General features: G+C 33.3%; 1 protein-coding gene across 1 annotated transcript in view; it reads right to left on the bottom strand.

Annotated features, from left to right (window-relative positions):
• Positions 1-4,110: 4,110 nt before the first annotated feature.
• LOC120342287 (dynein axonemal heavy chain 8-like) overlaps positions 4,111-24,926 on the bottom strand; it is a 64,774-nt gene continuing 43,958 nt past the window's right edge. The window contains exons 65-90 of the mRNA XM_039411061.2: positions 24,829-24,924; positions 24,544-24,663; positions 23,986-24,153; positions 23,589-23,726; positions 22,439-22,555; positions 21,461-21,601; positions 20,449-20,508; positions 20,222-20,356; positions 19,780-19,935; positions 18,985-19,167; positions 18,178-18,324; positions 16,495-16,706; positions 15,945-16,135; positions 14,975-15,113; positions 14,497-14,665; positions 13,503-13,638; positions 13,059-13,198; positions 12,498-12,668; positions 11,768-11,956; positions 8,983-9,136; positions 7,941-8,080; positions 7,073-7,267; positions 6,802-6,951; positions 6,392-6,520; positions 5,519-5,725; positions 4,111-5,193 (exon numbers count right to left, since the gene is read on the bottom strand). Coding sequence (XP_039266995.2) covers positions 4,960-5,193; positions 5,519-5,725; positions 6,392-6,520; positions 6,802-6,951; positions 7,073-7,267; positions 7,941-8,080; positions 8,983-9,136; positions 11,768-11,956; positions 12,498-12,668; positions 13,059-13,198; positions 13,503-13,638; positions 14,497-14,665; positions 14,975-15,113; positions 15,945-16,135; positions 16,495-16,706; positions 18,178-18,324; positions 18,985-19,167; positions 19,780-19,935; positions 20,222-20,356; positions 20,449-20,508; positions 21,461-21,601; positions 22,439-22,555; positions 23,589-23,726; positions 23,986-24,153; positions 24,544-24,663; positions 24,829-24,924 — 4,017 coding nt within the window. The 3' untranslated portion in view covers positions 4,111-4,959. The remainder of the gene's footprint in view (positions 5,194-5,518; positions 5,726-6,391; positions 6,521-6,801; positions 6,952-7,072; positions 7,268-7,940; positions 8,081-8,982; positions 9,137-11,767; positions 11,957-12,497; positions 12,669-13,058; positions 13,199-13,502; positions 13,639-14,496; positions 14,666-14,974; positions 15,114-15,944; positions 16,136-16,494; positions 16,707-18,177; positions 18,325-18,984; positions 19,168-19,779; positions 19,936-20,221; positions 20,357-20,448; positions 20,509-21,460; positions 21,602-22,438; positions 22,556-23,588; positions 23,727-23,985; positions 24,154-24,543; positions 24,664-24,828; positions 24,925-24,926) is intronic.

Raw genomic sequence — 24,926 nt, 5'->3', positions numbered from 1 at the left:
TTCTTTCATTTCACTGAGTCTAAGGAGTTGCCGCTTTGTTGTCGCAAAATTGTTGATTCTGGTACCCGCTAAGTTACTGGCAAAAAACAGCAGATTTGAACAGGTAATTCACTGGAAAACCAATGGGAGAGAGCGAGCGGATGGATATGAATTAAGAGATTTCAGTTGGCAACAGTTTAATCCCCACAGTTAGCAAAAAAGAAGAATATTATAAGGAAATGAATGGTTTTTATGGCAATATGTATTCAGGATCATCTCTTCGAGGGAGATTATTCAATAGTTGAGAATTTTTGACGTCATGATGGACAGGGATGGTCAACATGTTCTAATAGCGAATCGAATAATAATTTGTTTACTTCCAGTGAATGTATTATTATTGTTTCATTTTAAATGAGCAAGATTCTCGCGAACATATATTTTGGAGACCTCGAACCAGGTCAAAACGTTAACTCGTTCTGAAAATCTCTGGCAATTTCCATGTAGCACTATTGAAAGTCCCGGGATTTTCACAGTGAGTTAACGTTTTGATTATGTAAAAATACCGTTGTTGCCAGTATTTAATTAACGAGGAATACTGAGAATTTCGCTCTTCCCGAAGTCACTGAAGATAAATTTGTTCACTTAGCAAACGGTGATAATAAGATAAATTTAATTCTGGTTGTGACTTTACTCCTTTGAATATGTTTGACGTCTCTCGCCGATGATCGCTTTTAACATCTTTCGCTGAATGTACAGTTTTGCCAGAAATATAAAGCTAAAAACTGCGATGTCCACAGCAGCTTCGACCACCTAAATATTCGAAAAATAACTATAGCAATTATTAAGCTAGCAAAAAACGCCGCGATGTCACAGACTTTTTCGGCCTCCTAGCAATTTTCAAAAGAGTCCTTGATACGACCCGCAGCTATAGATTAAAATTATTCGACTCAGATTTTGTTCGCCCCTATTCATAAAATGATATGATATTCTGGGTAGTGTAAAAAATAGTATTTGAACATCGTAAGCTTAACGCAAGCAACTGTAAAAACAAATTAATTAGTATAAATAACTGTCGCGGTCAGTTTTGGGTGCCGAGTTGCAAGGCAGGTGTTTTTTAATTCAGTTTGTTTTCACTTGTATGCGGAGTTTCTCATTTATTTTTAGTTATTTCTCTTCCGCGCATTTATGCGGTGGCTATGGTTCTACATCAAGCCATCAAAATCATTCATTTCTACTTCAAAAATCCCACAAAAAATGTCAATCGCACACTTCACAAGGAGTGCCTTCGTGTAGTACGCCACGTTCACGTAGAGTCCACGTTCACCCGAACATTCGCTGATGCTGATTGGATTGATAGGATTCATTACGAATTGTAGAAACGGAGAATGGTAATTATCTCGCATTGGAACGAAGGTACGAATTCGACCGGTTCGACAGCTACATAGATTCTTCATTTAGGAGTGGCGTTTTGGGAATCGCTCTCTGGTTACGCTATATATATTGTGGATCTTTTCCCAACATTTGATGTTTGACTGAGTTACTTTGACGAATAGTTAGTCCAGTAATTTCACATCAACTTTTAATGGCTAAAAATGCATACTGCCTAGTTTATATATGACAAAACAAAGTGATGTGAAACAGAGCAGCGATTCATAACCCTAGTGTTAAATAATACGTACGCGTAAAATTTCGCTAACATTAAACGCATTACTGGGTGAATTGCATGTAGGCTACTGAAGACAATCAAATTGGTAAAGGGGCAATTTTCTGCCGCAATCCGAGAAACTAATTATCGGCACAACAATGCTATCTTGCGAGAAACGCCTAGCTGGATGAATATCTAGTGGAGTGAATTCACCATTCATATTATTTGCCTGAAAGATCGTAGTCCAATTCATTTCTTTAAATATTATTTTATGCAACGCTTTATGCGAATAGGTTGATGACGTATTTCCCGCATTCAATCAAAAGTTGCTTGCCTCTGTTTAATCGTTCTTAGTAGTTCGAATTTGGTTTCGTGACATGTCCGCTTGCATAATAGTATTCGGTGTATTTCATTTTTTTACTATTGGATCGACTCAATTCGATTGTGCAACTATGCAACACAAGGGATTGTGTTTCCGTATCTATTCGAGGGTAATGAAATTTTGTAATTGAGTAGGAAAACCTCCAGCAATGAATTGGAATATTACTAGCTGTATGGTTGCATGTCTTTGTGAAGGTAGTTCACCCCTCGCCAATAGCACTGAAGTACTGGCTTATAACGAAAAAAGTTTTCTGCCCTTCTAGTTGCAATGAGCTCGAAAATAGTCTCCGGCTGAATGTTTAGTCCAAGGTCGTAAACCTCTCTCTCACTGGTAGTAATGTATATTGGCTAAGTTTACTAGCCCTCAAATCAGTAGTTCCCAAACTGGTGGTACTTAACCCCAAAAGGGCAACTTGACATTTTTAAGGGGTAATTCAGATAGGGATTTGTTGGTTCAAAAGGAATTGTTTTAAAACAATTGTTTTAAATCATTTTTTTTGCCTGTTTTGTTCAAAATGGCTGTACTATTTGATATTTTGTATTAAATAGGTTAAAGAAAATGGCTGTAAAAACTTGTCAAGCGCTTCTTATTTGCAATAAACTCTTCAAAACGCCACAAATATCAATAAAGGCCCCTACACACCTTCTCAAGCTGTAGTTCAGTGCGACCGCAAACGTGGTTGGCGCAGTAGGACGCAACCGATAAGTCATTGCGTGACAACCCTGCGACGAAACCACTTTGTGATAATAGAAATGCGATCGATTAAATGAGTTTGTATAACTTTGAAAAACTTATCATTTCAACCCTAAAAACAAAGTATGCTAAGTATAAATTAACCGAACAGTATTAACTGAATAATTTCTTTATTTTATGAGAAAAATGTCAATACATAAACTCGAAATCCTTATCATGGCGTCGTAACAGATTAGTTGTGGCGTCATTGCATCAGAGGGCTGTTACAATTAGCACAGCCTAGACTAGGGTGTCTCATCGTTTAAATCAGTAAATCGCCTCGTATAGTATATTATTCACTATCGTAACGCACTCGTTTTGCCAAAGGCTGGCTGCCTTGTTCCAATTGCTTTCGTATTAGGCTCGTAAGCTGAGCTTCATGATTTTGTTACTCAAAACTTCTTTCTGGTATCTCGGATTAATATCCCGGTTAAAATCTTATGACTTTGGTGTAGACCCAAACGTGGTGATAAATGTACGCAAAAAAAGTAAAAACAATCATTTTTACTTACATTTTTTGAATTTTAATTCCGGCAGCGTATGCAGCTGCCAGAACGCAACGCTTTGGCATAATTTCGCGGGGGTGCAGGGGGTATTTGAATAAAAAATACAGAAAAAATTTGATTTAGAACAAGCCCTTGTTTTAAATCACGATGTTTTTTTTTAGAACTGATAACAAACTAAACCCTAAATTCAGACGTTCAATGTCTTTACAACTCTAAGTGTAATCCCCGTCGTTTTTGCTGTGTTGCGGAAATGCTGGGTGTGAAATGTTCGAATTCGGTGTATGAGCATTGCTACGTCTTTAATGTAGTCGGTCACGTGGTTAACAAAGACGTAATACCAAAGCTACATGGTTACGCGGCTAACAAACACATAATACCAAAGCTTCATTTTTGATTAAATGTCATTCAACTTTTTTCTGTGAAGTATGGTTCTTCGCGATGACATCAATTGAACAAAATATCTAAATAAGCTAATGTTTGACGATGATATGAAATGGTGCCTGTCGTCCATTTTGGTTTTATAGTCTAGCATCGCATATAGAGCCATCCTAACCACTGAGATTAAACCAGGACATCGTTCTTGTGTTCATGGATTCTTATATTGTTGTTTTTAAATTTGATAAATTGCGCGCTGAAAATTTTGTTTCTATGAAAGGGGTAATTGGGCTTTATATTTATACCAAAACGTTTGGGAACCACTGTGTTAGAATCTTTGATTATAGAAGAGAAGGTCATGTCGTCAATAGTTTTTCATCAAATGATGTTAGAAAGAAGAAAGGTCAAGCGTCACAAATTATAGTACAAAATCCCCACTGCTCAAAAGACTTTACCCTGTATTCCAAGCAGTCAAAATGAAAAGCAAAAAATAGATGATTTGATATAATTTCAACTAGAGCTAAGTTCACAAATCAATACAAATGTATATGGTAATTAATGGTAACTGGTCTACTATATAGGGACATGTATATAGTGTGTAGGTGGCAACTAAATTTTCACAAAACGACCATGTTTCTTCCTTTGTCGGTTCATATTTACAATAAAAATAATCTTGACAATTAATAGCAAAAATTAAAGTGAACGTTTCACTGGTGATTTTGTTTTTTCAATTCACAGAAATTTCTACTTTTCTTTCATAGGGTTACCTCTTCGACCCGGAAAGGGAATATTTGTGAAACAATTGAATCACAAGGTAAACCACAGCCTCTTCAAATTCTACTTGGAATACATAATGAAAATAAAGCATTTATCTACCTCCTACAGATTTTCAGTGTGAGATTGCCAGTATGACTAAGCAACAATAACTTGAACATATTGCTGTGAAAATCACAAAGGTGCTATCAAATTCTACTTTAAATAAAAATAATGAAAATTAAGCTTTTACCTTTCTACTACAAATTCTTAGTGTAAGATTGGCACTATCACTAAGCAACAATAACTTGAACAAGTTGTTGTGACAATCACAAAACTGCTTTGCATTAATATTACATATAAAGGACATTGTGATTTCAGAAAATACACATGATTCAGTAGAACTCGGACTAAAAAAAAAGTGATGCATGGAATATGTTCTGTCCAAGATTGAGAGTGAATGATTTTAAACAAGAAAGTTGCTATTTGACTTCTTGTTGTCAGAGTTTAGTTACTGTATTCAATGCACATTTACATACTACCTTTACAATTCTAATAATTATAAAGTTTTTCAGATTCAAAATGTTTCACTTGGTATCACATAAGAGTGCAACTCCGCGCAAAATCCACCTGTCAGGACCATGAGCTAATGTTGTGCACAATTTTAATGGAAATATATATGTGAGGTCAGTCCTACATGGTTTCTTGTAAGTGGGACATTCATAAAAAGCATAACCAGATCGTGGCTTAACTGAAGACGTTCCTCCTGCCATTGCATTGATGGCATATACATGAGCAACAGGCAAATTTGTAAACAATACCTAAAAGCAAATAGGGCAGATTACTAAAATCCCAAAATTATAGCAAGAGGAGTTCACATGAGTTTACAAAACGAAACTTCAGCCTCAAATTTGTTCAATAAGATGTTAAACAATACCATTTCCAGCAACAGCAATATTCATTTAAAAAAAAAAGATGTGAGACAACCACACTGAAATTGGAAGCGCAATATTTTAAAAAATTGTGCAATTCACTTGAATTTGGAAATTCATCTAAAATCAAATTTGAATGTTTCGCAGATTCATTTGGGAGATTGATTAAATGTACCCAACCAAGCCATTTCGAAAGTATGACCAACACAGTTACCTTATTAGCAGGCTCTATCAGCTTCATATTTCGTTTATCCCATCCAGCACCATCAAGAAACAACCCATAGATATAAACTCCCTCATCAGGCGGTGATAAAACATCTTCCTTCAGCATTCTTGTAACATCATTATGTAACGTGACATTATCCAGTGCCCACCCTTGATGATTTCTAGTAATTTCTTGTCTCATTGCGGTAAGAAAGCCCTGTGTAATTAATCAAGATGGCTAAATAGAATCTATTCACCAAGATTGAAGATTTCAAAATGAATAGTTTTTATTTTTATTTTGGTGAACAGAAAGATATTATCTATAACAAGAGCTACAATATTTTTGCGACTTCAATTTGGGACGCCTCCAAAGACCAAGACTCCTTAGCTGTGATTTATTAACTGTATAATTTTCGATGTCACTACATAGGCCTAACGTTACATAAAGTCATCTCGGCTGTCTTCATTGACCATTTTGTCATCGAGAGTTCATGTGCATAGTCTCCGTCTAGCGTTAGTGGGGAAACAACGAAACAAACAAAATCATGCCTTCACCTTCAGTATGTAGGCTTCTGGTATGCTACACAGCAACAACAGTAGCGAGAAATTGCTAATTGGTAATGTTTGTGTATTATGCTAGCTTGCTGAATGCCAAAGTGGGACTTTTGGTTTACCGGTCGGGATGCCAAAACAAGGCGTTAAAAAGTGGGACTATACTGCCTAAAACGGGACGTATGGTAAGCCTATCTATAACGCAATCATGTACTACATGTAAATTAGGATGAGGAACTATTATATTTTTCTCATGATATCATAGAAAAATATTTCTTTTATCATTGAAGTCAAAGCCAATGTGGTAAAACCACAGTAAAAAAATTCATACTTGAGGATTAAAAAATCCTGTCATCCAAAATTGGTTTGGTTTTCCATCAAATAACCAGGTTCGAAATTGAGCATTTCTGTCAAGTAAATCAGTAAACCAGAATCCTATCGTTGATGAGTCCCATGATATCTGAAAAATCATTACAGGAAAAATTTAAATCTAGAAAACCAACATAACATGTCTTCACTTGTTAAATCAATTGGCTAACAACTTAAACCAAAATTAAAGCTTCTGATTGTTTCCAGTCACTGATTTATGATTTTCAAGGATTATTGAAACTAGCGAATAAAGTCATTCATCCTGAAGAAATACAGTATTTCATGGGATGATAGATCATTTTTTATCATTCAAATATCAATTTTGGACCCAAATCTAACATATGATTAAAGTTGTCTTGTGTACTATTTTACCTTTCTCCATGATTCAGGTACCACTGCATCAAAAATACTATTCAATGTATCTCTCAATGCCTCATTCATAATGATAGTTCCTTCAATAGCAAGCTGTAGATCAGTGAGTGCAGTTCGAACTGTGCTTATAACTCTCTGCATTCGGTCAACCTAGAGATAGATAAAGCAATAAAAAAAACTAAGGAGGGAAAAAAAATATTATTAAAGAGAGTGACAATGAAACACATTTCGATCAAAATAAAACTATATTTAAAAATAAATACTACCATACCTCCTGCCTAAGAAATATGTTTAAAGGTTCCAATATTCCCATTTTTTTCAATTTATCTTTCACTTCATGAGGAAGATAACCAGGAGGAAGTTTTTCTAGCATTTCTTTTGCATTTCTCTCAACCACACTCTCTCGAGTTTCACCGCCACCCCCAGAAGAATCTTTTGGCTGAATACTTTGAATTGTGCAGAAAACCTGAGAAAATAAGTGTCATACGTAACAAAAAATGGCATTCACAGTTCATTGCTATTGCATTGTTAAGAAAATACATAGTCACAAGTACCAATGACAATAACCATATCATGGCACTGAAGAGATCTTACAGGGTGGTCAGCTGGTCGCTAGAAAAGCAGAAAATTTGAAGGTCAGATGAGATCATGAGTCAAATGCGTATAGGTTCAATTGGAACGATGTCCCACAAGTTATCATTCAAAACGCTACAGGACAGGACTTGGTTAAGAGTCCACGAACGACATTTTGAGCGTCCATGAGTGTAATATAACATAGGCCTTTAAAAAAGTTGTAAAAACAAATACCGGTAGCTGTTTGACAAATTTCTGTTTTCTAGCATCCACCCTGTATATCTCACCAATTAAGAACATTTAATATAAAACTACATTTCCTGTCAGATCAGTATTTGCAGTAGTAGCTTTCAAATAATTTGTCGTTGGCCTCAGTTTAGAACACAGTGAAATTCCCAACACTGAATTAGAATTAGTCAGAATCAGGCTTCTCAGATATATACATTACTTTATATGCATTAGTTCAATTTGTTTTTAAGGCTCTTCTTATATCAGATTGCTGACATACAACAAACACCACTAATGAAATTCAGCCTACCACAAAAGAAATTATTCAAAAAAGCTACCATGTTTGCAGTATTGGTCTGATAGGTGACATCTGCATTCGGGTGTAATCCGAACACTTCAGGTGAATCTACATCTGGAAGATTTTCAATTTGTAATCGATAATCTTCAATATTTGAACATCGTGGGATAGTGTATCCACCTTAAATAAATATAACACTTTTTACAGTGCTCATTATTAAAATAAACTCATTTGATAATTTGATCATTGTGTTTTCACAACCAACAAAATAAACCATATGGGAATCTTTATTATAGATGCATTAGAAAAAATTTGAATCCATGCTCCTGGAACAACTACTTGTAAACTATTTTATGGCCATAGATTACCATACGAATAAGCTGTCTTATCGGTTTCCCTTTTTCACAGGATGATCATGAAGAACACCTAATAAATCAATACAATTATGGAACCAAAGCTGTGGAGTAGGAGAACTTTTACGCCCGACTCTGACTCAAACTTCAACTCAAATTAAAAAAGTGATTTTGGCTGTTACTCAGGGTTCACAAAAATGTCAACCATAAAATCTTAATTCAGCCTGAACTCAAGAAAACCAAACATTGATAACAAAAGCTTTTGTCTCTGCAGCAACTCAGCAAATCTTGAAGTATTTGATAAAATTGTGCTTAGTCAACTTTTGGAATGCTTTTGAAGTTTTTGTCGGTAGTTTAGACTTTAGGCAAAAATTTTGAGTCTGACTCAAAGAAATTAAAAAATGCGTTGTGAATTCACCACCGATTACCCTGCACGAGTTCACAAGTTCGAATTCTGTGGGGGATAATCATGTGAGAGAAGATTGGATGGAAGAGATAGACAAATACTGCTTCTTGCTCGGAAGTATTTACCTACTCGATTGTTGCGAGTAAACAGACAAAAGACTGTGGTTTGCTATATGACTAAGCAATTTTATCGTCATTCCTTTTACTAGGGTAATTAGGAAAATTTTATCCTTACCTCTGTAGCTACAATTACTATGACTAGCATGATTAAATGCTTGGCCACCTCTAAAGCATAAAAATTGAAATTTATATACAAATAAATACCTTTTGCAAAGAATGCAAACTTTGGATCAAACATATGTTCACCGAGCCATACTCTACAAAAAGTATTCAATAATCTTTTATCATAATCATCAGTTACTCTTCCTCCATACTGAACTTCACCTATCATGTAATTTATTGTCTTGAATGAAACACCCTGGAAATTAGAGTCATTTAGTAGTATACTGATAATAATATGGAACTGATATTGAGAGGTATATGAAATAGAAATCAATTGCATACTATATAAATTGATAAAATATTATACTAGCGCTGTGATAGTGTAGTTCGAATGTGCTGAAATTCGGTGTGAAGCAAAGTAAATTCTATGCATCCTGTAGTTTAAACTCAGCATGAGCATCCAAAATCTGTGTTTTCCAACCTCTTCACCCCAGTGGGCTGGTGAAATTGAATAAAATGTACTCATGTAGTGGCAACAAATTTTGAAATAAATAAAATCGCTTGTTGACCGGTTATTTTGATCAATAAACACAAACTGATGCGATTATTCATGATAAATCGCATCATTAGCAAGTGTAAATTGAAAAAAAATAAATTGGAAATCAATTACGAGCAGTTCTGCATATTTGGTTGGTTTTGTGATCATTCAATAATGAAGCCCATTGCCCAAGTATATATTTCAGCTATATGACATAGACCAGTGATTCCTATATCATGGGTCAGGACTCACGAAGGGGCAAAAAATTGATTATTCTGAATTATGTGTTTGTTTACATACACCAGCGTTCCCCAACCTTTTTTGGTCGCGGACTATTTTCTCGCGGGCGAAAAGCTTTGCGGACTCAACGTGCTTTTATTGCAACCGTACTCTGTGTGAAGAAGTAATAAAACCGAATACAACATAATTTTAACGAATTCAAAAATCGATTTTTCTTTAAATAGCCGACTTTTTAGTGTATAAATAGCCTTTTCTGTCGCACAATATTCAATCCATGACAACGAAGCGAATTTAAAATTTCTTTGTATTTTAATTTAATTGTGTTCGTGGTCACTCGCGGTTGCGTCGACTTATGAGAAGACGAAAGCATTACTCCTTTAAAAATGCCACGACAATCTGTGAACATAATATTGTGAGAATATATTGGCCGATTATATTTAGTTTGAATACATATTTTTTGCGATCCTGCGAATTTATTATCGCCGTTAGAAAAAGCCTACTATCTGCTATAGATTTCCAGAAAGTACAACTTGATTTAGTACTTATTAAAAACCTAATTAAAGTATATACATTAGTAAATCAAAAAAATTTTCATCGCCTTGCTTTAATATTAATTTAATTGTGATCTTTTTAATCTGCGGTTGTGTTCACTAAATAAGAGCAATATTACTCAGAAAATATCATGACAATCCGTGGACACAAAAATGCGTGGTAAAGTGCCTGATTATATTTTGTTTGTATTTGTATTTTTGTGATTTTCGACAAATCTGAGCTGTTCGTACAACACTTTCGGCGCTCCAGTACTGTACGTACCAATGTTGAGGCAGTAAAGGAAAGAATCCCAATGTAATGGAAAATGCCCTGATATGTATACTACAGTAGCACCCGAAATTTTGCGAATTGCAATTTCTTAAAATGCATTTTTAATCGGTCGAGGACCATCATAAAAAAACGTATACTGTTCGCTGTTTTATTTTTAGTATTTTGTATTGTCGATTTTAAATTTAGAAAATTTGGGTTGCCACCATTGACACCTACCAGAAAAAAAATTATTCCTTGTATTCGAGCTTGCGAGAAACACCACTTAGGTATCTATCCACGCGTGTGCCGACTCGTGTTTTCGTCGGAACTCCGCAAGTGAGTTGTAAAATCCAATCATTTGATTAAGCTACGCGCAACCGAATTTTCGAATAGTAAATTGCTATTCTAATAGTTGAATATTCGAATATATGCCCAGACCTACTCAGTAACCAGTAATTATTGACTCGATTATATAAAGGTTACTGAATAAACTTGCTTTTTATGTTTTATGTAAGATATGACCTAAATCGTAACTTGGCTGATGGTTGAGTTTCGCAAAAACGTTTGCGGCCTGCAGTGCATTTCTGACTAAGGATGCTAAGTATGATTACTTACAAGTATTTGATTCTTATCCGATTCCTAACTCTTCGATTCCGATTCTCGATTCCAAATATCGATTCCACGACATATTACCGAGAAAACTTACCCACCTAAGCAATATCATATGAAATCAAACAACAGAGCGATGTTCAAATATCTGGACGAACAAGAAGGCCCAAACTAAGTAGTATGTGTATCCAATCTGTCATAAGAGACAAAATCGCACAAAAAATCGAATCCCTCAGAACCCACAGAGATTTAAGAAATAAATAAACGTAATAAAAGCATTCTAGCGAAATATATATATATATATGTAGTGAAGTTCGCGGCGTCGTAGCAACTCAACCTAGCAGTAAGGAATTGCCATATATCGTTACACATTGTATGCAATCTAAGTTTTAACCTCGAGATTCTATTCCAATGCATCGGAATCGATTCTAGTCGATTCCGCGAAGAATCGAATCCGGACTCGATTCCGCCATCCCCATTCTGACTCGTTGCAAACTGATTCAAACGCTCCGCGGATTCATTTGAGACCGCGGACTCGGGTTGGGAAACACTGACATACACTAACAACTTAAATGATACAAAAGTTTGTACATGTCTGTACAACCATGAAAAGTATACTACATTAATAACATATTAAACAATAATCTTGTTTAGAACATCCTTCCCATAACAGTAAAATGTGACATCAACAAAATTTACCTTCTTAGGATCTATATCATCCAAGTGATTTTGAATAAATTGAATACATGCTGTGAAATCAGATTGGTTGAATTCATATGGAATATTCCATCCTAATGGACCAAATTTCCTCCTTTCTTGAACAACTGAATGTACAAATGCTGTAGCATACAAGAGGGGCTTCCACTGTGGCATGTTTGTCACTTCAAGCTGAAAAAAATACAATTATAAATAGACAGACGTGAATAGAGAAAAAAAGATTTTCAGTTTAGTGTTATAAGCTCGATCAAAATGAAATTAATACTGATAATTAAAAATCGCAAATATTTAAAATTAAAAAAAAAAAGTTTACGTTCACAAGAATTTGATATATGACATTATATATTTTGCTCTGGTATATGATGGCCAGAATAAAAAACCATGCCTGTAAATGTCAAATGCAGGTGTTCTGAATAAAACATGAGAATTCCTCGATCAAAATGAAATTAATATATAAAAAATGCAAGTACTTAAAATTTAAAAAAAATGTTTACTTTCACAAGAATTTGAAACATGACATTATCTATTCTGCTCAGGTATAGATGGCCAGGTTAGAAATATGCCTTAAAATGGCAAATGCAGGTGTTCTGAATAAAACATGAAAATTACATGCTCAAAAAAACAACATTTCTTTGATTTTTTAGCCTCCTAATCAAAAAAATGATACAAGATTTTATATTCATTGGCGAAAACTGAAAATAAGAATACATACCAGCTCCTGTGACACACCGCCGTATGTTCGTTTCAATCCCGCTTTCATTCCCTGAGGAGGTTCATTTGTAAATTTGATAGATGATTGAAGTAAAGTAATAGGAAATTTTGGATTGACTTCAGTAGTTATCCAGACTCTCATACTTGGATCACATTCAGCCATGTCTTGCAACTAAAGATAATTTTCCTTGCTGCATCATCAAAATTTAATGTGAAATCAACTAGCATATGTAAATACCGGTAATTGAAATAAAATATATATAGAATCCTTGTTAAACCTATTTTTTTCACAAAAGTAATTTCGTTTCAGATGCATGAACCTGTTGATGGAGAAGGCTGTGACTGACCAGCGGTAACATTAACCACCCTACAACAGTGAGTTCAGTGCACATTACCCACACAGAATTCGAATCTGCAAACCCATGTAGAATAATCAGAGGAGCAGTGGAGAGCATATTCCTAACCCTTATCACAATGCTCCACACCGCCATACCTATTTACAAAAATCATTACCAAAGTGCTCTTGGACTGAAGTAATACCATGATATTCATCAACACTTACGGTATCAAGTAATTCTTCCATAAAGTCAAGACCAAGATGACAATTTTGAAACAAAACCCAACCACCTTCAGTCATAGCTTGTTGCATTAAACGCCTGGCATGAATTTCTTGTCCTTGTCCCATTGATATAGCTTGGCATCCTATTCATTAAATAATTTGAAATACAATCGTAAATTATAAAAATCCAGAATCTTTAAAATGCAAATGTGTTTTGAAAGCTACATTTCCTGATCATGTGATATATTGCATAAAAAGTAAAGCTGGTACACTGACTCTTTAATATACAATATTAAATGTTTTGATAATGTTTATTTAATCAGAGAAACCTGTCACTTTGTTAGAAAAAGTTTGTGGTTTATAATTCTCAATGACAGAATCATCATTTGCTTTATCTAACCAAATTATTATACTGTCATTAAAAACACAAGTCAGCACAACACTTACTCAAACTGTGTTTCTTTGCCAATTTTTCAATAGCTTCAGTCGGATCAGAACCCATAGACAATAAACAAACCATGGGAGTTGTAGGTATACTCTCCTCCCACATTGTTTCCAAATTCAGAATAACACCTTCAACAAACTGATAACAAAAAATAAGGAGATCAAATTATATTCATGTAAGCAGGAATATAGCTAGACCATCCCGACGGGAGGATTGAAATTACCCAGAGTACCCAAAAGAAACCTTGCAGCGACTTAAAACAATCGCCTCGATTGAAACATTCATTAAGAGAACTGACTTTTTCAGCTGATATTGATCTCCTAACATTTGAAAGTGACTTTAATTAAAAGAGTATATTTCGCACAAAATTAACTGTGTTAGTTTATATTGCATCATTTCTTTATGTAACTAAACAAAATGTGTGCAGTAGTCAGTAAAAATTTTCTCAATTTACATTATTTAAAATAGCGTTAAATTGACATTTTATCTGTCGCAGTGCTTCTAAAGCCAGAATTTAGGATGCTTTTTTCATTTTATTCACAGAATATACAATATCATTTCAATTTGTTAATGCACATAATGTTTATTTTAATGCAGATTGTCTTCTATAATTTATTTTCAACCTCTCCACACCGATGTTCGAGAAATGACTTTTGTCACTATACCATAGGAAAAATAAAACTAATTATCGTTTTCCACTTGAAACTTGAGAGACATGTGTCAATAGTTAATTGTAAGACAGGGAGAATACCGGAACCAATATGAAGATATTCACACTCTATGTAATCATGTTTTGCTGCTGAAAACTATGTCCAGTTTTAAAATGATTTTGGTCTGAGTTGAACTTGGTTTTACTGAATATATATTTAAAACAGCCGAGTATTTAGGTTTCAACCTAAAAAAGTGAAACCACATTATTGATGTAATCATAATCATGATGACAATGACTCATCATGATATTTGTAAAGCAGTTATCCAAATATAAAACAAACTCACTGGTTTTCCCAAAGACTCGTGTATGTAGTATCTAGCCATTGGCATAGTACGATCAGGACACCAACTTCTTATTAATAACAATTTTCTGAATGTATCCAATGATTTATTATAACCTTCTGGTATTTCACATTCTTCTGGAGCTTCTTCATCAAACCATTGCTTCCATGGTCTACAAGATACATTATACATTTTTAAGACAAAAAGAAGTTCTGATATGAGCTTGGGAATAATTAATTCCCAATATTAATTTTATGTCTTTTCAATCAGAAGTAAAACATTTTTACTATAAGAAAATCAACCAAACGTTAGTACGTACAGTATGATGTACTATTTATTATATAAAATTCATCACTCATGTCATAAAAGATATTCCATCTCCATTTTTGCTTGAAATATTGCTGTTCAATCTTACAGATCCAATACAGCATATTGTAAAGCAAGCTGGACTAGATACTAGATTTTATTTCATGCATCATACTTATCATTGGCTGTGATTTGTGTAGTGACTTGCTTAAACTGATGAAGACAAGTCAGTTGTACAAGGTTCAACCATGTGATGTCCAGAATCCATTTTTTGGGCTTAGGAGCAACAGCATTCAAATCTAAAGATGCTCCACCTGAAATATTCATTTTTATAAGGTTAATACACAGGAAAATGACGGTATCAGCCTAGTTATAGTAAGATTGAATAGGTAGAAACCAGAAATACTGTTTGACTGAATGGCCACATTTAAAGACTTTTATGGCATTTATAATTTTGCAATTAATTCAAATGTCAAACTCTAAGGTTTATCATTACTTATTGTACGAATATTTTGAAAAAATAAAGTGATTACAATGTTTAGTAAAGGGTTTCCAACCTTTGATGTTTTTCTAAAGACTCTCATAAGCGGTTAAATCTACATTTGCAAATTTATCATTCATTTCATCACTCATCCGATATTCGCAAAAAAACTATCTCATAAGATATAAAAGTAAGTTGGTTCAAAAGCTTAAAAAAGTTCATTATGATATAAGTTTGCATGAAACCAGTGCGAAACATTTTGAGGTTCTTCATGCAGAAATGAATGAACATGTTCATGTATATGAGATTTTGTTCCCCTGTACTTTGGTTTGAAGTTTATGCTTCATTTGCCATCTTTTGCCAGCTAAGCACAATAGCAGTAAGTTTTATATAGGTAGTTATTTTGATTTCATTTTCTGCATGTGAAGTTCATTGACTCTAAAAATATCTTTGTGATCCCTTAGGACGCCTGGATGAAAAACACTGCTCTATATCTAAGTAAGTTAATAGAACTCAAGATTTGCAACTGCAACTTGTGTACTTGCAGTTATTTAAATATCAGAATAGAAAAATAATTAGTAAAATCAAAATTTGATGACAATACAAATTGAACAGTAAGTTAACCATCTTGATTGACTATCTTCATAAACATCAGGTAACAAACCTTTTATAAGAATATCAAATTCTTGACGATTTAGTTTTCCTCCTTGTAAATCAATTTTCAATGCAAGCAATAAAGTAAATATGAATTTATGTTCCTCATACAAGCCACGAGCAGTATAGCAGAAAATGGCATATGTTAAATGCTCAATAACATTAGCAATTCTTTTTGCTGGAATTGGAGAGCGTGGTGACCTAAAAATAGTGATTAATGTAAAGTAATGACAGGTTCTCTGCTACAACTTCATATAACTAAATAGAGTTTATCAGCAGTACCTTCTCCATATTGACTAAAATGTCTCTGAAATGTTAAGGTAAACTAAAAAGACTGTTGATATTATGCCAGAGATATTGCATTGCTTTGGAAATGGTGACATGTTCGAGTTGTTCTAGTATGTCATGTTGTATTTGAGAAAACTCTGTTTGTATGCTTATTATGACCTAAAAGTAGATGAGATCCATGGATGTAACATTGGCTCACAGAGATGATGAAATCACAATTCTGCATATATTTTATTTCCTAATTCTAGTTGCAAAAATGAAATATCTAATACCTGACTATACTGATATCGAAGATGTTTAAGAACTGAGCAAGTGATGTTTGATACATAACGTTGACCAAACTCATTTCAGTTATTAGAAAATAAAGAATTGATCCTCGTGTAGCAACTGGCCTATATTCTTCTCGCGCTGTATTGATTTTCATTTCTGTGTCTTCAGCAATATTAAGTTTTTCACTGACTTCCTCTGCAGTTCTTTTGGTAGTCTAGAACAGTCAAGAAAAAATGAAATGAATGGCTTATGAATAAGAATGATGTGTTATGATACTTTAATAAAATCATCTGCCAAATCCTTATACATTGACATGCTTAGTAAAGATTAAATTTCAAAATTTGTGGTTTGAAACTATATTATTCCACTATTGTTCACAGTAATTTTTAAAATTCAAACACACTTCTACTTAGTTGTGGTAAGCATTGTACATGTTAGATAAATAAGAAAGCAGTATCAACTTCATTTTTGTACTTCGCTAAAACAACAAGAACAGATATAATTTCCACAACTATGTCGAAATATCAAGTAAAACAAAAGTTTAACTTTTGATTAACAGTTTTATTTTTAATAATATACAATCTTATTTATTTGTTATCACTAAAATGGATATTCATAAATTCTAGTGAATGCTCGGTTGAAATTTCTTAAAATTTTGAGCTCAAATTTTGAATTTAATTGAAGACATTCCCAAAACTAATGATTAATCTCAGTTACCCCTTTTAAAAACATACATATACTCATATCGTTATCACTTTTTCTTTGATCAAAAGTGGCGATCACCAGGGTGGTCCAAGGTTGTCGGCTCCGCGGGCCACCAATTATTTTTGCATTGCTCGTGGGCCACAATAGTGCCAAGAGTTGGTAAACAGTGCAATAAAAAACAGACACTTTTATTGTGCAAACATATAGTTATCAGGCAAAGACATCCCAGGCTAATAGAATCCGCATTCGATTTTTAGTTTTCTATGATGCCTATGTTGTTAGCATATTTCCCGACTAAAAAGATAGAAAGCCAGATAATAATTTAGACTAAGAAGCACATCATTCAACTTCGCTAGTTGCTCGAGCTAGTCACAACACTAGACAATTCAGTGACTTTAGTGATGTAGCAATATGTCGAAAGATTTTTCTTATTAATTATATAACACGAAATTTTTGATTACTTTTCGAATGTGACACGGGCCACAGAAAATGAAGCGACGGGCCACATGTGGCACGCGGGCAAGGGTTTGGACCACCCTGACCTATTGCATATATCAAACCGAATCCAAGATGCTAAACTTGTGTTAGCTCAGCATTTTAGCCTACAATATATATGGCGTAGTCTTGTTATTATGTCTCAAGAACCGTGTGACTGGATGACTAGGCTGATTGACTAGATGCGAGCATTGAATGTCCAGCTTTTCCTCAGTCTAGTCAAAAGTGGGAGGATCGATACAAGAATTATTAAAACAATTAACATCTGGATTACACTCTAAAAACTGCCAAATTACCCTTTGGGGGTAAAAACCCCCAGTTTGGAAACCACTGATCTATGGCATGTAAAAAATAATGAAATTTAACACCTTAATCTGCAGTAATGATTATGTAGCATGTAATAAGCAAATAACATATGTATTTGTGATAGTGACTTTTAAAACATACAAATCCATAACTAGCTACAATTATTATATTTATTTGACCTGCAGCACTTGGATTAAACTTTCATCCTCCACTAATGATCCTTTTGTGGAAGTTAATCTGTACAAAAGATTATCTTCCAGTTCTTTCATTTTCCTTCTGTTTTCACCAACATCTTCCAAAAGTTTCACCCTTTCACTTTCTAATTCCTATCATAATGATTAATAAAAAATTATCTTTCTATCGGAATACATAAATACTACGAACTACATATATCGAATTAAGCAAAGAATGTTATTAAAATAAGGAGGGGTAGACACTGTAGGTTGCATACATTTCAATATTCATATAAAAAAACAGTTATGATTTCCGATCAGGGATTTTGTGTCAAGTCCAAGTTAGATACTGGGTGTCCCAAAATAAATGAAACCCATTAATTTGATTACCAACACTGTTGGTCTTGTTAGATTTGGGACGCCCTATAGATAGTTATTTCTTTTATTTAAAACTTCATAATACACACAAATTAAAACTGAAAATTTCTGTAAAGTGAGCAAAACGTTTGAAAAAGTTTAAAACCTGAGAAATAGCACGTGCTCCCACCAGCACACGTACAAAAAATAACAACAACACAAATCTAGTTAAACGAAGCTTGGACCAGAAATAAACATACCAAAAATACGTGGGAGATTGAACTTTCGGGCTGTTGTATATTCAAAATACTTGAGCTAATGACCAATTCAATCTCAAGACAGAGATAACATGTGGAATGCAATAGTATAAGGTGACGAGGATAGTCAACTACAATCATTGCTGAAAAGTAGTTTAAGATACCTAAAAACTTGGTATAATGATTGGTAATAATTTACCTGTTTTTCAGTTACAATGACTCTGGCGAGTAACTGATCTTCCAAGCCACGAATTGTAACAGTGAAATCAATGATTGATGTCCGTGCGCTAACTTCAGGAGTGTAAGCAGGATTTGCCATCTTAGAGCTAATATACATTCGAAATCCTGACTGAACATCAACTTCTTTATCTCCTAGTTTTACCTAATCGAATATAAACAGATGTTTTATCTGTCTACAGAAAATATGTATTCGATTAGAACAGATGGACAAGAGAATATTGTTTGTTATATGGAATAAAATAAAAATTGGAAAGTTTGTATTTATCATGATCGAAGTCTTATGTCTAAATCAAATAATAATACAGTAGCCTAATCATAAAGTAAATATAAATAAAATAAAAAATAGAGTTGAGAAAGCAACCACCCGGAAGGTCATTCGAGCCCTGGTCTTTGGTATGCTCAACTATCCAGGTATTTTCATACCCCCTCATCATAGGTAAACAAAAATATTTGCATCTGACTTCACAAATTTTACCTTGCACTGGATAAAACTGGGTATAGTCTGCAGTGGACATCAAATTTTCAATTCCAAACGAGGTAGATGAAAATAGGATTTAAACTGAACAGTTTTACCTATCTTACCTACCTATCTATATTTTCAGATTTAAAACATATGATATTAATTGATTATGAAAATGGCCAATTTCCAGTTTTGAGCAAAATATATATTGCTGTTTATGTTTGGCCATATTTCAGCATTAGCATCGATTAGACTATTTTATAAAAGACAATTAAAATAAATGTTATTGCAAACCTTGAATGAAGATCCAGACTTGATGAAATTTTTTTCCAATACATTGTCAAGAACAGGATCTATTTCTTCACCAACATCTTCTATTAGTAAAGGTCTTCCAAGTGAAAGAGCATCCTCAAGATGAGTACGAAAATATTTATGATTGAGAGTTGTCGCCTTGAAGTATTTAATACAGAGCATTATAGACTTTCGAACATGATGAATCAAATTCATATAAAACCAGCAGAAAAGGTGCAAGAATCAAACAATTTATAACAAAACATTACAAAATTATTTGAAAAGTAGTATGGACGTGCGTTCGTAAAACTGTTCCCATTTTCTTGAGACCGGGTCAATGAACTTGTCGAAAAGCAATTATTTATATCCTCTTAGATAGTTTTGATAAAAACCTTTTTGTTTATGTATCATCATAGTTGAAAGAAATATATACTAAAAAATAAACCTGCAAATCATTTTGTGATTCACGATTCTTGATCCAAGTTTTTCCTTGAGTTTGTGGATCAATTATCAGTGGAAAACGAAGCGCTTTTGTCACAATAATTCCATTCTGCACTGATAAATCATCACTTGGCAAACCCTGTGAATAATATAAAACAATATTGAAACAGGAATTTTATATGTGATCAAACTGGTAAAGTAAAGTTTGAAGTTACAAAGAAAAACGCTTGCCTGTAAATTCCAATCATTTATAGTTGCACTTTCTTCTAGCATTGATGAAATGTTCAGATTCTAATAATAAAAATAATATAATATTTACCCTATATAAGCAGGAGATTCTACAACCATTCCCAATTTCTCATTCCAGTTTCAAATAATTCAAAGTACATCATTTATGTGACAAAATGATAATATATTAGGGTAAGTTACTTAGTTTGCTGTAATTTCGCTATCAATAATACACTATGCAAACAATAAATGTACTAGACTTGTAACTACAAAAATCCCGATTTGATGCATATTACAAATATCAAATAATGAAAACTAATCCAACTCATCCTGATTCTGGAGATCTATTTAAGCTAAATGACTTACTTCACCTTTCTTCAGATGAATGATAACTATGAACAAGTGTTTCATGTCAGAATTGATGGAAACTAAATAAATGATGGTTAGTTTAAAAGCTTGCAAAATTGAACAATGTGAAACTAAAAAATACATTTTACTGTAAAGTTTAGTAATCTAGATAAAAGAAAATGAGTAAATGAATCTACTAGAGATGAATGATTATTAAAATATAAAATAGTCACAATAGTCGTAAATCAATTATCAGTAATATTGTTCCTTCTTGATCATGAACTAAAAGACTGAACTGAAGAACTAAATTGAATAAAATAATATGCCTCCTGTAACCTTGATCACAGTGGATGTCACATCAAATGCTTTGGATATTTCAGAAGCTCTTGATATAGTCTGGCATCATCAATTCTTATGTAAAATTATATTATATACATAGTATATCTGGTGAAATTTTTGTAATCACAATGGGTTTCTATTAGATTTCAGGATAAATATGAAAAAACTGTATATTTTTGGACTATGTGTACTGAAACCAGCATTTAGTCTTACGAAAAAGTCTTGTCTACTTTTTGCTACACAACTAACTGATGCAAGTTCCACAATTAGTAATATGATTAGAAAAGCCTATATATATGATTTTTAACATCGAAAGCTTTGTGCTCACCTCAAAAAATAGAACCTTATGTTTTCTCAACTCCTTTTTCCATGAATTAATAAGTTGAGTGCGAAATTCTTGATTGAAAGGTCCAGAATAAGATAAAAATCCACAACAAAGTAATACGTCACCAACCAACCTATTGATTTCCTAAGAGAGGATAGTGATATTTAGTAAATTTTTTGAAGAAGTTCTGAATTTGGTTATAGAATATGATTTATTCATATGGAGCAAGTGTCTGGTTCTCAGCATAATTAGATATGGGATTATTTTTAGACAGTAAATGTATATTCCAAAAAATTCAAAAGTCTTGACACATACTGACACAAAAATATATCTATATGGCTGCCACATATGAATGTGTCTTGTAAATAGAAATATTAAAATTAATTAATAGTTATAAATAAAGATGAAAGCCATTCAAAAATATGGTGAGTCTTTGAAGTTTCGAAATTTTTACATACAACAACAATACTTGGACTACCACCATGAGATTTCACTATAAAATTTTTTTTGAACATTAGTTAGAAAAACAGAAAAAAACATTGTTCTGAGAAGCATTGTAGTTGTTACTACAACTCTTTTCATATTAGCAAGGTTATCGTCATTTGATTCTATCTTGGAATCCAGTGAAATGTGTTAATTTAACACTGTCAAAATAGGCTTTCAAATTTTTCTGTACATGTTTTCAATATACGATAATGAATAGCCAAATGAACTTTAAATATTCAACGCATGTTTCATTTCTCAAAATCTGAGCATGCATTCACTGTGTCACACACCAGTACAACATGACATATAGACTTATCACAATTGCTCAAATTAATAATAATAAGCACTAATATGAACAAAGTCTTACAACATCACTTACTTTAGGCCCCACATATAGACCAGACGGAATATTTCACTCAATCAAAATCCAGATTCCAAAAATTTTTCTTTATAAAATTTGACATTTTTTGTGAATTAGAATAAATGTTTTTTCACCTGCTGAAATCTTCTACTTGCTTCTGTCCAGCGGATTTTTTCTCCACCTAAACCATTGATTAAAGTTTTCGCATTTGTCATCTTTCTTTTACAGGCCTCAGCATCATCTATCAAAGCCTAATGAATAAACATATGGATAGATCAATGTATTCCATCTAGTGACTAGGTTCACTATCAATCCAGGTATTTAAATTAACCTATGTTGGAACATTGATGCCGTGATTTAAAAACATATTTACAAAGAATTAAAATCATTGCATTGCAAGCAAACCATGTCATTCCATGTAACTAACCATCCTGTCATTCTCAGAGTTTATTGAAAATTTTCAACCCCCTCCCAAATAAGGTTGTCTCACATACACAATGCACGTAGTGTTTGATGAAACCTACTGTGCATTTACACATTCTAGGGAAATTTTAACTTCAAGGATATCTCGATTGACTGGAATAGTTGAATATATTCTAATATCATGACCTCCAAATATTGTTTTTACGGTTTATAAGAATATCAAATTGCCGGAACTGCAAGGATATCTCAATCGACCCCAATAGTTGAATATATTCGAATATCATTACCTCCAAATATTGTTTCTAGTGTTTATAAGAATATCATATTTTCGTTCACATGCGCACACATCTATGATGACATCTTTTGGATGTTTTGTTTAAAAATAATTTACAATGATTATTTTATTGTGTTTGGGTATAGTCGTCAGATATACTCAATCACAGCTAATGATGATGATAGTTGATGATGTTGTTGATGATGATGATAGCATAATGGCATTTGCTTTCATATGATCGAATGATCAGTTTTGCGAAAAAAATATAAATTAATCATTATGTCCATGGTGACACAAGACACAATAGTTGTTTAAAGGGATACTACTGAGATAAGTAGAAGTGACGAGATTTTAGCTTACAGATGTTGGTAGGTTTAATAAAACTCGCATAGCACGCTAACAAAAAACAGTCAGAATTTAAAATAAAAATTAGCCATGTGAAACAATGTTTGCCCTCTTTGATTCCACTGCAAAATTTAAAACGTTCCTAGTTGCCCTTATTTCTGTACTAAATAAATCTCATTTCTCACTCAGAAGCAAGAGAACTTTAAGTTTCAACCATGTTAGATCATGGCCAATTCGAGTACCTGTTTGTTTTGCATTGCAGAATCATAGATGGCTTGCACTTTATCAAGTTCAGCTTGCTTTTCATCCAGTGTTGCTTGTGCATTAGCAAGATCTTCATTTGCAACAGCAAGTCTTTTTTCTTGAATGACTAGATTAGCCTACAAAACAATTGGAATGCAGGATTGACGACAACAAAAGATTATGAAAATCATGGCTTTCCCAAAAGCATAAAATTTTGAAAGATACAATAGCTTAAAAGTACACTGTTATAATGAACAATGAATGAGTTTGTAAAACGTGATCGCTCTGAATATATATTTGAAACTGACTAATCAGATATTTGTTGAATAGAAAACAATTAACTTCAACTGAAGTTACTGATTATTTATTGCCAAATGACAAAAACTAAAAACACACCTTTAGTGGTAAGACTTCTCTGTTTATACCATAGAAAGTAGCCATAGCTTCAGTCCATGAACATAAGCCAGCCACATTGCCGCACACTTTTTTTGCACTTTCAAAATTGTAATCTTCCTGTGTAAGATAAGGTTCCATCAAATCAACTGTTTCTGCCGTGATCGAGTCCTGTTAGAAGTTCAAGAATTCGAAGTGCTCGCCAAAGAAATGATCATTGTCTTGAAGAGTCAACCATAGAACTACTACCCCATTCGAGAATGAAATAACTATTTTGTCTGATAATTGCTGGGGGCAATATTAAAATTAGCGCATCATAATCAGTATGAAATTCATTTACTAAGGGCTGGGGTATTGATCAGTGTTTGTTTCCCAACATAGAGGTTGCGACAACGGGAGCAATTTTTATGTATCAAAAAAAATAAAAGCAGACAATTCTCTGGAAATCTTGATATCTCATACAACCATTGTTAAACACTACATCATTGTTTTTTCAGTTTTTTTACACTGTATACTGCAACATATGTAATGTAAAGGTTTAATTACAATATTTTAAATTACCTTTGGAAATTCTAATAATAAAGTCAAAAACTTTGAATCATTCAATAATTTCTGAGCTTCACTCCAAGAAGGTTTTATACATGGTCGTTCAGGATCTTGTTCAACTTTATTGATTTTTCTCTGAAAATTAGACAATTCCATAAAACATGTAAAAAACAAGATAACAATCAATGAATGATAGACTGACCAATATTTATATTGATAAGAACAGTTTATCCCAGCTTAAAGTTTTTCAAAAACAATACATAATATTTTTGCAAGTAAACATTATAATGGTTTACACACCTGCATCAATATGAGAACACAATCCATAATCCTCATGATAAGATGTGGAGGTTTTCCGAGCTTTCTCACTGTTGCAATATCTGCCGGTTTGATAGTCT

This window comes from Styela clava, chromosome 1, assembly GCF_964204865.1.
Source record: "Styela clava chromosome 1, kaStyClav1.hap1.2, whole genome shotgun sequence".
Taxonomy (NCBI): domain Eukaryota; kingdom Metazoa; phylum Chordata; class Ascidiacea; order Stolidobranchia; family Styelidae; genus Styela; species Styela clava.
This window is presented reverse-complemented; position numbering and strand designations above follow the sequence as displayed.